The sequence below is a fragment of the Carcharhinus amblyrhynchos genome, chromosome 4 (genome assembly GCF_965287045.1).
Source record: "Carcharhinus amblyrhynchos chromosome 4, sCarAmb.v2.hapA, whole genome shotgun sequence".
Classification (NCBI taxonomy): Eukaryota; Metazoa; Chordata; class Chondrichthyes; order Carcharhiniformes; family Carcharhinidae; genus Carcharhinus; species Carcharhinus amblyrhynchos.
This window is the reverse complement of record NC_137327.1, coordinates 49,992,734-50,009,183: the sequence shown is the minus strand read 5'-3', so window position 1 is coordinate 50,009,183 and position 16,450 is coordinate 49,992,734. Positions and strand designations below refer to the sequence as shown.

The following is a 16,450-nucleotide window of genomic DNA, read 5'->3' as shown; positions in this document are numbered from 1 at the left end:
ACAACCAGCACCATTGTAGGTGGTTCTTGCTGTTGCACTTGTTCGGGAAGCCCAACAATCTGGATTAGGAGCATGGACCCAACCATAAAACAGCTTGATTGTTTTCGTTTCTAGTTGGTTTGGGGGCACTTTGGAGGAGGCCAGAGGACCAGATAGGTCCTGTCCCAACCTTGGTGGGAAGTTCCCAATTCAGATCTGGTGGGATGGGGTCGGAGGTTGCAGTTTGATCGCAGATGTTATCTGATCTCTCGCCCAGGTTGGGGCTGGGAATAAGGTTTGATGACGGAGCATGCCTGGCCTGGGAAACCAAGCTGGCCACAGTTACATCTGAAAAATAGGATAAATCAGCAGCTGTTAGCCTGATTGACATTTAAATGCAAATCTTCCTCCTCCTTGTTCCCACTTTAGTAAAGCTCAAAGTGGATGGAGTTGAGCTGGTTTCCTGATACAATCTCAGATTTTGCCCATGTAAACCCCCGCTGTACCCAATCCCACAGCTCACTCATGTTACATTTCCCCTAGTTAACCTGTCAGTGGTGGTAGTCATTCTGTTGATTTAGGCCACTTGAATAGGTAATGGGATGGAATTCTATGTTACAACCATAATGTTCTATTAATCTTGCCAAAATGTTTCCAGGTTTCCCTTGACTAGTCTGTGAAGCTGACAGCTATGTTGTTACAGTGATCTTGTCAATTATTTTTATGAGTGAATATTTGCGGTGCAAATGTAGCTGGAATACAGCTGAGTCATTAAACTTAGAAAGGCAGATTCTCTAATGGTCTCAACTTGCACAGTAGTCTGCACGATGGTTTCAACACAGCAGTAATGATACTGCCATAGAATTTCAAGTTCCCTGTTCTTTGTGGCATGCTGCACTTCTCACCTCTCTGCTCCCTCAGCTGATAGCCAACTGCATGCAAGAGGGTTTAGATGTGTGGTCTTAAAGACTGCTCATCATCGTCCTTTAGGAGGTGCATAGGAGCCCTCTAATGGAGACTTAATTCCCTCTGCAGTCTACTCTCCAATAACCAGGTATAATGTTCACATTAAGATCATATCAAAACACGGTGAAAGTGAATGCATTTGCCTTCAAGGTTGCATCTGACATAGTTTGGCATCAAAGGAGCTCTAGCAAAACTGATGTCAGTCGAAATCGGAGGGAAAACTCTCCACAGGTTGGAGTCATATCTAGCACAGAGGAAGATGGTTATGGTATTTGGAGGCCCATCTACTCAGCTCTAGACCATCACTGCAAGAGTTCCTCAGGATAGTGTCCTAGGAACAACCATCTTCAGCTGCTTCATCAATGACCTTCTATCGATCATAAGGTCGGAAGTGGGGTGTTGGCTGATGATTGCGCATTCAGCAATTGATGACTCCTCAGATACTGAAACAATCCATGTCCAAATGCACCAAGACCTGCATCCAGGTTTGGACTGATATGTATTGCAAATTTTACTTCCACTTAAGTGCCAGGCAACGACCATCTCCAACAAGAGAGAATGTAACAAACTCCTCTTGACATTCAATGGCTTCCCATTGCTGAATGCCCCGCAATCAATATCCTGGGGACTATCATGGACCAGAAACTGATTGGGACTAGCCATATAAATACTGTGGTTACAAGAGCAGATCAGATGCTAGGAATCCCGTCGTGATAATTTATCTCCTGACTCCCCAAAGCCAATCAGCCATCTACTAGCTGCATGTCAGGAGTGTGATGGCATGCTCTCCATTAGTTTGGATTGAATGCAGCTCCAACAATACTCAAGAAGTTTGCCATCATCCAGCACAAAGCAGCCTGCTAATTTGCCACCCCCATCCACTAATATTCACTCACACCACCAATGATGCGTGTAGCAGCTGTGTGTACCATCTACAAGATTCACTGTAGGAACTAGTATCCTTCTTGGGTAATTTCTTGGAATCTAGGATGATTAGTTTCCACGACCACGACCACTACCATCTAGAGGGACAAGCAAACACATGGAAACACCACCACCTGGAAGTTCCCTTTCAAGTTGCACACCATCTTGAATGGAAGTAGCTCACCATTCCTTCATTGTTGCTGGGTCAAAATCCTAGAACTCCTGCACTAATAGCACTGTGAGTATACCTTTACCACTTGGACTGTAGTGGTTCAAGAAGGCAGATCACCAGCACCTTCTCAAGAGTAATTAGGGATGACAAATGCTGGCGCAGCCAGCGAATCTCAAATCTCATTCACAAATAAAATATACTTTTTAAAAATGAGTCACTGATGGAAGCTGCAATTCTTCACCTTGTACTGCAGCACTATAGTACATCAGTTATTTATTTCTGTGTCTTGCCGATTTTCTTCCTTACCCTTTAAAAATGTTGCATGATTTTCGACTTCAGTGTGAAGTCTATGTTTCTCTGGAGCGTAGGAGGCAGAGGGGTGACCTTATAGAGGCCTATAAAATAATGAGGGGCATAGACAAGGTAGATAATCATTATCTTATCCCAAAGTTAGGGGAGTCTCAAACTAGAGGGCATAGGTTTAAGGTGAGAGGGGAGAGATACAAAAGTGTCCAGAAGGGCAGATTTTTCACACACAGGGTGGTGAGTGTCTGGAACAAACTACTAGAGGTAGTAGTAGAGGCGGGTACAATTTTATCTTTTAAAAAGCATTTAGATAGTTACATGGGTACAATGGGTATAGAGGGATGTGGGCCAAATGCAGGCAATTGGGATTAGCTTAGGGGTTTAAAAAAAAGGGTGGCATGGACAAGTTGGGCCAAAGGGCCTGTTTCCTTGCTGTAAACCTCTATGACTCTAAGTGAAGTACCACCAATTGAAGTCTGTGTCAACAGGCTTGAAGCAATTGGTTAGTGAGCTTGTGACACCAAGCCACTGCTGCTGGGCAGTTGTGGGAAGCTCGGAAACTAGTTGGCAGCTTGTATATGGGCTTCCATTCCCAATGGAGACCAAATATGACCTGTAGTAGCCAGCACAATCTTTTGGAACCTTTTGGATTTCAGCTCATTCTAGTCTTTCAGAAGTCTCCCAAATATGTTATTTCCTGTGTCGTTAATAGCTTTCCCATTCAACTCCTAGCCCACTCCACCTCATTCCCTTCATGCTATCTGATATGCAGCCTCCCAACCATTGACTCTGTCGACACTCCCAGCTGCCTCAGCAAAGCAGCCAGCATAATTAAGGACCTCATGCATCCCAGACATTCTCTCTTCCAAAAGATACAGAAGTCTGAGGTCAAGTACCAACCCACTCAACAACAGCTTCTTCCCTGCTGCTCTCAGATATTTGAATGGACCTGCCTTGCATTAAGTTGATCTTTCTCTGCACCCTAGCTATGACTGTAACACTACATTCTGCACTGTCTTGTTTCCTTCTCTATTGTATATTTAGTCTGTATAGTGTGCAAGAAACAATACTTTTCACTGTATGTTAATACAAGTGATAATAAATCAAATCAAATGATATAGCTAATGGCTCGCTCAGAGGCCATTTCTCTCCCTGACAAAATTGGCATCATTTCCTCTTTCTTAACATTTTAATAATTCAATCTGGAATGGATTGAATATCTATTCTTGACCTAATCAACCCCTATAACTACAAATCCATTCCTAAATGGAGTGGGTGATCCCTTTATCATTACCTCCCAAATACATGCCTGGTTGTCCCTAGTCCACCTTCTACCCTCCTTGTAGCACTGACCCTGGTCAAAGTCATGAATGACATCCTCTGACTGTGGTATATTATTTCTCCTCATTCCTCAATTTCTTGGCTGTTTGACGTGGCTGACCATACCATCCTTTGCCATTGCCCAATTCTATGGGACTGCCTCCCACATGGTTGTACTCCTGTCTATCTGAACACATCTCCAGGTGAGGCTTTTTTCTCATTTCCATATTGTCGCTATGGAGCTATCCCTGGCCGCCTCCACTTCCTCATTGGCATATTGTCCCGTGTAACTTCATCTGCAGGCATGGGGAAATTTCAATATTTCTGCTAATGTCAACTATAATTCTCAACTATTGGTCTTAATCATAGAATTGCTGTGCTCTCTGCATGCAACATTCAAGTCCTAGATGAGTTGCGATCTCACCTAACTAAACATAAGATCAAAGCCTTGGTTCATGGTCATAAATGTGAACTCCATTGATTGTCACCATCATCATTCAGGCTTAACAAAATTATGCAAAGCATTTTATCCGTTAGACCCAGAGCTAAACTTCAAACATCACATTCTATACATCACCAAGACAATTTATTTCCAGTTCTTGCGATATTACCAACCTTCACCTCTTTTTCAACATTTCTGCTTCTAAGATCCTTTCCAAGACTGAATTATTCTTTGTTGGCCTTTTGTGCATTCTCCTTGCCTAAACCTACTCTGCTTTTACATTAAAAGAAAAACTCTTAAAACAAATGTTTCCCGGCCACATTTTGAGTCATCCTACTTAATGTGCGTTCCCTTATTTACTTCTATTTGTGAAGCACCTTACAATGTTTTTTCACAAAGATAAATTTCATAGGAACTTGAATAGCCATTTAGCCCCTTAAGCTAAAGCCTGTTCTGTCTTCAATGAGATTATTGCTGCTCTGCGAGCTAATTCCACCTACTACAGTTGCCCTATAAATCTAAATATAGATCCAACAAAATCTATCAATCTGAGATTTTAAATTAAAATTAACCAAGCATCAGTTGCCGTTTGTGCGAGAAGTATTTTGTTCTGCTAACATGTGGATATAATGTATATTGTTTGCAAAATTGCATTTCCCTGACAGCAGTGTCACTGTTTAGGAACAAGGATGCCATGTAGTCTTTACTGTTTGCCCATTTTTCAACTTTTTAATCAGTACATTTGTAAAAATGTAGAGGAAAATATGGGTATACAAATATTTCTAATAAAGATACTTCACCATTATGTTCTGTCATGGAAGAGCCTTTCGGGTTGTTCAACCACTTGTGAAACTTTTCACTAGTTCACACAATTCTCTAAGGAAAATGTGTCAAGATACAATAACTGGTTAGGTTGTTCTGATGATGGTACTGATTTATTTGTATGTTAATTATTATAACGTGATTAAGTTACGTGGGACAAAATTCCTGTGTCAGCTGTGGTATTTGGTGGTATGTTGGTCTCCCTGTTGCTAGGCTGCCCATTAGACTCAAAACATAATGGTAACATGATGGCTTTTGGTAAACAGTAACCTTTACCTTATGTGAAAAAAGCTGTAACACACTGTAAGCTTTCAAGAGGAAAGCAGAGCTGTTTACAGCCCGACAGCGCAGTGTCCTTGGGAGTACGAAGAGTCTAGTCAGAGGTATTGACGTACATCTGGTTGTAATGTCTAATACTAATCACTTCAAATCACTTTCACAAGTGGATAATGTAGCAAATTAGCACTGAGCCATTAGCAATCCTGATGGGAACTGACAGGCTTCTGTCCCTGACTACTTCCTAGGGTGGGTGGGAAGGTGGCTGTCTAGCCTTGGGGACTTTTAGGAACAAGTTATGTGAAGGGGGAATGGAATCTGTCAAGTGGTCAGACTAAAATAAGATATGGCTAGACAGCTGTGCGTCTCTAGAGTTAGGTATTTTGGATGTATTCGGAGGCAACTTTCATGGACTAGTGGGTCCATTGTTGAAGTGACAGTTTAACTCAGTTGTACATGTTAAATTTTCACAAACTATGTGTTTATCCTCTGGTATGCATGATAATCTTTATTTTAATTCAAACTAAATCATGATTTTCCTGGCAAAACATTAATGTTAATAAATTATTCACTGAGCATTTTTGAAGTGGAACTGATTAATCAATTGAACAGTCTATGTCCTGATTTGTTTACATTGACATTATGATAACAAATGAGGGCATATTCCGGTAATAAATAAGCCTAGGTTTAGCCAGGTCACGTGATAACGATTGCTACTGATAGTTCAATATTTTTTATTTAAGAAAATTGATTGAATTTGAATTAAAATATATGGAAAGCCAACAGATTTAATTTTTATGGCTTATTAGCATTTTGGATGAAGCTGTTTTTGCTTTCTGTATTTTTTTAAAACTTCCAACTGAGTTTTACTTGTTGTGCAGTGATCTTATGATGTTTTTCAGGGCCCCTGTCCACATTGGAGGGGCAAAGTGTACCTTATTCAAGATTTATCCACATGCCCCAATTCACTTTCAGGATTAAGTGCAGATGATTTCAAAAATATTATTCTTTTAAAAAAAAGCATAACATATGGATACTGTCCCAGACATAAGACAGTTATTTCTAAGTACCACACAAACATCGAGAGAGGGGGCGATTCTCCCAAAAGAATTCTAAGTGTCAAATTTGCATAAAAAACTGGAATAAATTCTGTTGGTTTCTCTTCAGTGGGTGTTTCAAAATGAATCTCCCACATTCTGCAATACACAGAGTGCACTAACAGGAATCTTACAAAAAAAACCAGTGGGCAGGGGCCTATTTCCTCTGGCGAGGCCAGCAGCATAGCACTGAGCAGGCCACCGCGCACGCACCAATCTGTCAGTGCTGAGATTGGCGCGTGTGTAGTAGCCCCGCATTGTTGGCCTCACGATCGCTGGACAGCTCAATTGCAGGCCAACCCCACATTGCTGTCCCACCAGTCCCCTCCCTCCCCGATTGCAGGCCTCCCACCCTCGATCTCCTGATGTCTGGTGGGCAGTGCTAAGCTGCCCCCTTGGGCATTGCCACTTTGCTCCTTGGGCAGCGTCTGGGGCAACTCCAGGCCAATGCTGGTATCTCCACATCAGGACCAGGCTTGCATTCCAAGCTGGCGATACCCAGAGGGTACCCCTTCACTCCCAACCTCCTGGGGAGCTCAGTGCCCCCGCCCCCTACTCTAGCAAGATTGGGCAGCCAGCTCCCTGCATGTGGGGTGCTGTTGTAAATTCTGCTGGAGTGAAGTACTCCTGGAGGGAACTGGGAGAGAGCTAGTGGACCCGGAGACTTCAGTCCCAGGCCCGCTAATGACATTTGAATGCGTATTTGCAGACATTATACTGCTCCGCAGAGCTGATAGTGCCGCAAATCTGGCACCCAGAGACTTGTGGCCTCCGAAACAGCCTCTGTTTGAGTCTCCTGGCCTGTTGCACTGCAAAATTAGCGCAGAGGACTGGGAGAATTGCCTTCATGCAGTATGACGCAGATGGAAATTCATGCTGAGCTAATGGTGTTTTAAGCACAAAATGAAGCTGTGGTACCTGAACTGCTGAATTCTTGAACTTTAACTTAAGTGACTGGAAGCAAATCTATTCGGATTCACTTATCTCTCCATGTTGGATTCTATTAAACATCGATTTCCACATTCAAAATACTGTGGAATAAAAATAAAACCTCATACTACATTTCAAAAACACAGCATCATTGTACTGCAGTTTATATCATCATTGGAAAATAAAGCCTATGATGGCCTTCTGGCATCCATGCCTGCCAAAAGTTAGACAAAGGACCAAACCAGAATAAAGCAATCTTTGATTTTCTCAACTAATGTTATGTTTTAATAACTGGTTGGTGTGTATTTCAAGGATGTAGAGAGAGCATTTCAGAACTAATTGGGATCCTTCAGCGTTTATGGGCAAGAAATAATTCCAAGCTTTGCACTTTTTATTTCATTATAAATACACTATGCAATAGTATATGTGATTTATTTTGAAAAGGCAGAAGCAATGAATCCTGAGTGTCTGGTTGGGTTTGTCACGTTTGTGATTAAATTTGTAAATGAGGCAGAAATTTAGTGCAACTGGGTCTCTGCTATCTTTGTGCTGTGGCATAATTTCAAGCCAGCATGATGTGTATCCAGTCATTTTTTAAGTGGTTACAAGTAAGTAAGATGAAAATGACAATGTGCTTCATTTTCTGTCATTTCTATTTCATTTGCACGATTTCCTATTCTTGGCATATACAACTGGCATTTAGAGTTTCTAAGCACGTTGTAGAAAGTGAAAGTATGTTAACCTAGCAGTTATATTCGTAGTAGCAACTTCCATGTAATTTCTGACTTGATTTTTTGGAAGGGATTTTTCTGAAGCCAAGTGCTTACTCATATGCTTTTACAAGTTGCTGTCAGGCAATTTTCTCATCGTTCCCTATCCCACTCACGCCAACTGTTTCAAAGGAACACAGCAAGTTTCCAATTGGGCAGTCCCTTCTATAGTTGCTTTTCAACCGTGGTTCAGTTGATTGCATTCTTGCATCTGAGTCAGCAGGTTGTGGGTTGAAACCCCAGTCCAGGACCTGAGCACAGAAATCAAGGCTGACACTCCGGTGCAAAACTGAGGTGGCCCTACACTGTTGGGGGTGTCGTCTTTCAGATGAAATGTTAATCTGAGAGCTCCTCTTCTGTAAAGGATCCTATTGGCACTATTTTAAAGAGAAGTAAGGTGGTTGTCCCCAGTTCTGGCCAATGTTTATTCCTCAACATCATAAAAACAGTTTTTTTGGTCATTATCATGTTGCTATTTGTGGGATTTTGTTGTGTGCAGGTTAGTTGCTGTGTTTCCTACATTCACAAAAATACTTCGATTGGCTGTACGGCAGTTTGGGGCATTCATTGTTTTTCTTCCTTTTCTGGATGAGGAGGAGATAGAAGACAAAGGATGCCTGATAAGTCAGGCTGCGAGAAGTACTGTGACCAATCACTGGCATCAGCTTGTCCATGTCTACCACAAACATGAAAATATCTCACTATCGTATTCAATTTATACACACCTTGGCATCTGTTACCAGAGAAATCTGAGTCAGCAGACTTTCATATGTAAATACCAGACAGTTCATACTGTGAGAACCAGCCCAATCCCAGTATGTTTTATTTTAGTGGCACCACATGAAAGCAGGCATGCCAGGAACAGCTGGTGGGCTCGGATTGGCCTTGTCTCATTGGGATGCTACCAATAACAGACTGTGGCAGTTACCATGGGGAGCTGAATAAATAGAGCCTGTGCTGTCAGTGTGTCGGATGCAAAATGGTGCCATCTGCTGCAAAAGTAATTGAAGCTGGTATATTTAGTGCTTGTAATGGTCAGCTACAACCTGAGGCTTGGCTTCATCTTTTTGCAAGTATGCTACAATGGTAGCTAACCTATGGAGATAGTGTTGTAGAGTGACACAAAGGGAACCATTTTTCTTAACGATTGCATATTGTACCACTTTTTCCAGGTTAGCAAGCTGTAACTAGTAGAATGTACAAAGAATCAATTATTGGGCCTCATGTATTTAAATTTATGTCAATGACTTAGGTGAGAATGAGTGTAAGGTATCCATGTTTACTGAAATTATGAATCTAGGTAATAAATTTAAGTTGTGAGGACACACAGAATCTGCCAAAGGACATTAGAAACTAGAAGCAGGAGCAGGCTATTCGAAGCTTCGAATCTGCTCTGCCATTCATTTTGGTCATCGTTGATCATCGAATTCAATATCCTGACCATCCCCCCCCGCCCCCCTTCCCCTCTTGATCCCTTTAGCCCCGAGAGCTTTTTCTAATTTCTTGAAATCGGACAAGGTTTTGGCCTCAGCTACAGTCAGTGGCAGTGAGTTCCACACATTCACACCTCTGGGTGAAGAAATTTCTCTTCACTTTATTCAAAAAGGTTTACCACTTATCCTCAAACCTCAAACTATGACCCCTAGTTCTGGACTGCCCACCACTGGGGACATTCTTTCTGAATCTATTCTGTCTAATCCTATTGGAATTCTGTAAGTTTCTATGAGATGTTACATTGGTAGGTTAAATGATTGGGCAAGGATGTGGCAAATAGAATACAATATGGAACAATGTGAAGTTATCCACTTCAATTTTTTTAAACGTGAAGACAAGAAAATGCCAATATTTGGGGCAACCTGGGAGGTGATCCTGTACACAAAGTATAGAAGGTTAGTATGCAAATACAGCAAGCAAATAGGAAATCAAATCATATGTTAACCTTTATTACAAAAGGATGACGTATAAGCATGCAGTTATGTAGGGACTTGGGGAGATCACACTTGGAGGACTGAGCATTGTTTTGGACTCTTTTCCCAAGGATAGAAGGAATGAAACGTAAATGATATGGGTATAGGCAGGTAGAGTATGTGGGGTTGAAATAGAAGAATATCTTATTGAATGCCAGAACAACCTCAAAGCGATATATGGCCTCTTCCAATTTCTACCTCTTGCGTTCACCTCTGACTTCACAGCCCAACAAGCAAGGAATCAGGTGTAAGATTGCCTTTTATATGTGTGAAAGCCCACACCTATGTCTTCATTTTTGACCATCAATCTCCTGCCTCTTCTGCATGGCAAACTCTGCTTGTTAATTATTGATGCATTTTGAGCCATTCCAGAGGCAGCACAGTGGCTAGCATTGCTGCCTCAGAGCACCAGGGACCCGGGTTCGATTCCCAGCTTGGGACACTGTCTGTGTGAAGTCTGCATGTTCCCCCTGTGTCTGCGTGGGTTTCCTCTGGATGCTCTGGTTTCCTCCCGCAGTTTGAAAGATGTGTTGGTTAGGTGCATCGACCATGCTAAATTCTCCCTCAGTGTGCCCGAACAGGTATTGGCGGAATGTGGCGTAGGGGATCTTCACAGTAACTGCATTGCAGTGTTAATGTAAGCCTACTTGTGACTAAAATGAACTTCACGAGTATTGTAATACTCTACACTATTTTGCTGTCATTGTTAGAACACAAATAACCAGAGGTGAAGGATAGAAAACTGGAGGCGTGTCTTTATACGCTTATCAGTTTTGTGCACAGGCACACACATTGTACATAATGTGCACCTCGAGTCTAACAAGAAGCATTTCGGCCTGCACTTGTAGACTTTGAGCATAGGTCCATCACTTGAATATAATGTACCCTGTTGATATACAGTTGACGGCCATTACTAGTGCTGCACCTAAACGCGCGCACACCCGTACCTAGAGTCATGCATAATTCTGTTACAATCAGGCTCAGAATACTGGGATCAGAACTAAATTCCCATTCAAATGTAAACTGTATCCATTTGATTGTAGTGTGGCATACTTCCTTTTAAGATTTAAGTAGATGAAATATTCTACAGTGGGGTTAGATTGCATGTTTATGCATGTTTTATGTTTTGAAATGTCTTATTTTCCTTTTACTCCAATCCTCTTCCGAAACACGTTAATTTATCAGTGGCACAGCAGAACATGTTCATTGGAGCTTCTGCCCTCATTACAACAATACAATCTCCCAAAAACAGAAGAAAATTCTATAAACATTAACCTGCCAAGTGTTCAAAATGAGCAACATTTTCATTTTTTGACCAAATTTTGCAAGCAAGGTTATATTGTCTGCTGTTTCCATTTAGTGATACCATGTTAATCCTTGGTTCGATGCTCATGTCAATTTGGCATTGTCTTCATGTGACTTAAATTCTGCCCAGTGATCTGTTTGCTTGGTGTAAGTGGCCCTGATAAGTGAGAAACAGTAATAGCCTTGATTTGGATTGTTGGCCTTTATTCTGTGTGCAAAACAGCATTGATTTAAAAAAGAAGATAAATTTCTAAATGTCTGTTTTCTGCTTCCTATTGCGCCACCAAACACAATATCAAAAGTCAAACTCCTCATCAATTCAGTGACATTATAAGTAATGAACTACTTGTAATTGTCAGTGAAATAGTTGCCGAGATTGCTGCAAAGCTGAAATATTAAATCAAAACTTCAGGCATTTGAGGCCAATAAGCAAACTATCTTATCAAGCTGTTGCTTAATTCCTAAAAGAATACATAGAAGCTTTCCCACTTGAGTGTGCCTCTGCTGAATCGACCTGCTGGATAAGTGGTGCTTAATGGTGTTCTCTTCTGTCTGAGGCGTTAAACCAAGGCCACCTATCAGGTAAAAGGAAGGAATCCCATGGCACTCGAGATGATTAGGGAGATTTCTTGGGGTCCTGTATACATTAGTTCCACAACCAGCATCACCAAAAAATGTTGCCTGGCTATTCAGCTCATTACTGCGTGTGGAGTGTCGAACCTTGTATACAAATTGTTGCAGTTTGCCTATGTCACAGTGACTACATTTCCAGAGTAAGCCATGGGAAGCATTTTAGATACCGTGAGGACGTGGAAGGTACTAATGTTTGAAAATACTCTATTTTCTATCTCCTGAAGACTCTAATTTAACACTAGATCATGCTGCTATAGTTCAGCTTTCTCCTTGTGCTTATTGCACACAGCTGGGGGAAACAGCGGCGTAGGACTAATAAATCAGAGGCACAGGCTAATTAATGTCTTGAGACTTGGGTCCAACTCTCACCATGGTAGCTGATGGAATTTGATTTTAATTAATTCTGTTGATTAATAAAACAAAAGCTGGAACTGAAGGCTATTCTCTGTAATGCTGCCATAAAACTATCATCAATTGTTATAAAATGCCCTCGAGGCAAGGAAATCTTCCATCTTTACCTGACCGGACCTACATGTGATACCACAACAACTTCCCTCTGAAATGGCAGAGCAAGACATTCAGTTGCACCAAACTGCTGCAAGTCATAAAACCCAGCATTGAGAAACTACAGTGGCACGCTCAGCCCTGCTGACCATGGAATGTCCTCCTTACTAACATCAGAGAGCTTGTGCCACAGATTCGTCAATCAAAAACCTGACAGTCAGCAGATCATCCTTCACAGTCAATGTCCCAGGCACCTTACCACCATCCCTAAATTTTTCCTGCCCCAGGCAGGAGAGAGGTGCCCTGGGAATTCTCATCATGGACACTGGACCCAATGAAATCTCATTGGCATCAGGTTAAACTTGGGAAGGAAGCCTCCTACTGATTATCATTTTCCATGCTCCCGCAACACTCCTCCATGTTTAATACACATGGAGGAAGCACTAATGGTGACAAGGGCACAGAATAGACTCTGAGTGGGATCTTCATTGTCTTTGATAGTACTGCGACTGCCTGAACTGGTTAAGTTCTACTACAGTACACGTTTGTCAGACTGGTCCACAGGAAAAACCTCCTGGATCTTGTCCTCATCAATCTATCTGTAGCATGTGCACCGGTCCATGACAGTATAGGTAGGAGTGATCACTACACGATTCTTGTGAAGGCAAAGTCCCATTTTCGCACTAAACATATCCTCCATTGTGTTGTGTGGCATTAGCAATTTGTTAAATGATGTAGATTCAGAATCTACAGCAGCTCAGAATTGGGCACCTATGGACTGCTATCAGCAGTAATAGAATTATATTTAACCACAGTTGGTAACCTTAGCCTGGCATCTGCCTTGTTCTACCAATACCATCAAGCCAAGGTATCAACCCTGATTCAATTAAGAGTGCAAGAGGAAATGCCAGCAGCAGCACCTAAAAATGAAGTGTCAATCTGAAGCTACAAATGTAGGAGAGATGTTGAACAATGGAAGCAGCATATGATCAAACAAGATGATCCCATGTCCAGTGGATCAGACCAAAGCGTTGTTGTCCTGCCACATCCAGTTGTGAATGGTGGTCGACAATTAAACAACGAACAGGAGGAGAAAGGTGAAAAATGCCTAGGTATGTCCTGTTTCTAAAAAGCTGGACAAATCCAATCCGGCTAACTCCCCTTTAGCCTCCTCTTGGTCATCAGCAAGGTGATGGATAGCGATGTCGACAGTACTATCAAGCAGAACTTACACAACACTAACCTGCTCATTGATGCTTCCATCAGGTCCACTCAGCTCTTGACTTCACAGATAAAAGAGCTAAAATCAAAAGGGAAGGTGAGAATGACTGCCCTTGACATTTAGACAGCATTTGAGTGTGACATCAACAAGCCCTGGAAAAATTGAATTTAATGGGGATTGGGGGTGGGGAGGTGATGGGAATCTTTGCACTAATTGCAATCATATCTAGCACAAAGAAGATAGTTGTTGTTGCAAGAAGCCAGTAACCCTGGACCCAATCATTGTCAAGCATTTCATCAAGCCTTCCTTCCATCATAAGGTCAGACATGGGGACATTCACTGATAGCACCATTCATGAGTCTTCAGGCACTGAAACAATCTGTCATACCAAGACATGGACAACATTTTGGTTTGGTCTGGTAAATGACAAATAAGTAAATGGCCATGCAAGTGCCAGGTCATGGCTATCCCCAAGAGGAGAAAATCTAGCCATCACCTTCTGACATTCAATGGCATCACCACTGCTGAATCTTCCACCTTCAGCATCCTGGGGGTTACTAAGGGAAAGCGATGGCATAGTGGTATTGTCATGTGACTCATGCCAAGTCAGTCAAATAGATGAACCTCAAGGACACTTTGGGGCCAGTCTTCTTTGGTGCCGTGGGAATGAGGAGAAGGCTGTTTGACTAATTCAGAATAGCGTTGCATCCTACGGGCATTCATACATGTTTGCTTCCAATGGAGCCATTGGATAGTGGACAGCTAACTTGGTACAAACCAAGAATTGAATCTGCAAGATTCCTTAGCTGTGTATTACAGCTGCTTACTCAATAACACATTGAACAATTGGATATGGCAAAATCACATAATTAATCTGCAAGTTTAAAATGTTGTTTAAGGAACCAATTTGCCTTGTCTCTGGAATGGTTACAGCACAGAAAGAAGCCATTTGCCTTGCCTTGTCTTGTCTGTGTTAGCTCTCAAGAGCATCTCAGCTGGTCCCACTCCACTACTCCCCACCCTTTTCATCATAGCCCTGTAAGCTTTTATTTTTCTTTTGGATTGTTAATTTTTCCAAAAACAACTTGCGCCGTACTTACGCAAGGATATTTTGGCCTTGGAGGGAGTGCAGAGGAGGTTTACTAGGCTGATGCCGGAGTTGAGGGGGTTGAGCTATGAGGAGAGGCTGAATAAATTAGGCTTGTACTCGTTAGAGTTTAGAAGAATGAGGGGAGATCTCATTGAGACGTATAAGATGATGAATGGGATGGATAGGATAGAGGTGGAGAGACTCTTCCCGCTCAGAAAGGAAAGTAGGACTAGGGGGCACAGCCTCAAGATAAAGGGTGGGGGGGGGGGGCGGCGGCGGCGCGCGGTTTAGAACGGAGTTGAGGAGGAACTTCTTCACTCAAAGGGTGGTGAATCTCTGGAATTCTCTGCCCGTTGAAGTGGTGGAGGCTACCTCGCTAAATATTTTTAAGACGCGGGTTGATGGGTTTTTGATAAGAGAGGGGATTAAGGGTTATGGGGAGAGGGCGGGAATGTGGAACTGAGCCACGACAGATCAGCCATGATCTTATTGAATGGCGGGGCAGGCACGAAGGGCTAGTTGGCCTACTCCTGCTCCTATTTCTTATGTTCTTATGAATTGCTGTTGTATGTGTCAGCTTCGTTCTACCGCAGCTGTGTGTGTGATCCATTCAGTGGGGTGGAGAAACTAACTTATACAAGTGGAATTCCTTTTAAATTTGTGAAACTAAATTTTGCTTTACAGATGATGTGCTCAGTAAAGATGCTGGAGAATGTGTAATCTGTTTGGAGGAACTTCTGCAAGGGGACACAATAGCTCGACTTCCTTGTCTTTGTATCTACCATAAAAGGTAAGTAGTCACAAAAGCAATATGCATGCAAAGTACGGCTTTGAAAAATTTCTCTCTTTTTACATTCTATTGTACACCTTTGCACTACCAAACAATTGAACCCTGTTGGATGGATAAATGAAGATAAAGCACTTCACGCATTCTCACAAAGAACTTTTTTTTAAGATGTCCCGCAAAGGCAATTGATTCTTTTGTTTATAACTGCAACGTTGAGCTTCAGAATTGAGGTTCTAATTAATGTGAATCGCAGAATTAGAAACCAGGCTGAAAGGCAGGTGAGTCTGAGAAATAGGTTCTGATTATTGATCACTGTTAAAATTTGATGAACTTCCAACTAAATCCTATTAAACCCAGCAGAGTTATTTTTATCTGTTAACATGGAAAAACACAATGATCAGCCAAAAGACTTCTGTTGTGAATCAGGGTAAAAATGTTTTTTGGCTTTAGCAGAATTTGTTTGTGCAGCCACTGGTTCCTCCTTATCTGGGCAGAGGATGGTTGATGCAACAAAGCCATGATTAAGCTCTGAATTTAATTATGATTATGTTATGAATTTATCCAGCCCAACCAACCACAGTGTAAGATGCCGGGGCAATATTCAGTCCCCGTCTGCCATCAGAGAGAACCCTGTGTAAGGAATTATCTCTGTTTTATTGACGCGGTTTGTCCGGGATGTTTGTAATTTCAGGGTTATCTTAAATCCTGAACTGATCTTGTGCTGTATGCAACAGCAGTGGACTTTGTGAATTTGAGTCAGCTAATAATAGTTTTTGTAAGCTCAAATTATACCAGATCAGAGTCCTGGTGGCATGGTTCCACAATGGTTAGCAATGCTGCCTCACAGCATCAGAAATCCGGATTCAATTCCAGCTTGAGTGACTGTGTGGAGTTTGCATGTTCTCCCTGTGCCTGAATGGGTTTCCTCTGGGTGGTCT

The 16,450-nt window shown here is 42.0% G+C and overlaps 1 protein-coding gene across 1 annotated transcript in view; it reads left to right on the top strand.

Annotated features, from left to right (window-relative positions):
* Positions 1-16,450, top strand: part of znrf1 (zinc and ring finger 1) — a 244,674-nt gene that overhangs the window by 196,443 nt on the left and 31,781 nt on the right. The window contains exon 3 of the mRNA XM_080187130.1: positions 15,410-15,515. Coding sequence (XP_080043256.1) covers positions 15,410-15,515 — 106 coding nt within the window. The remainder of the gene's footprint in view (positions 1-15,409; positions 15,516-16,450) is intronic.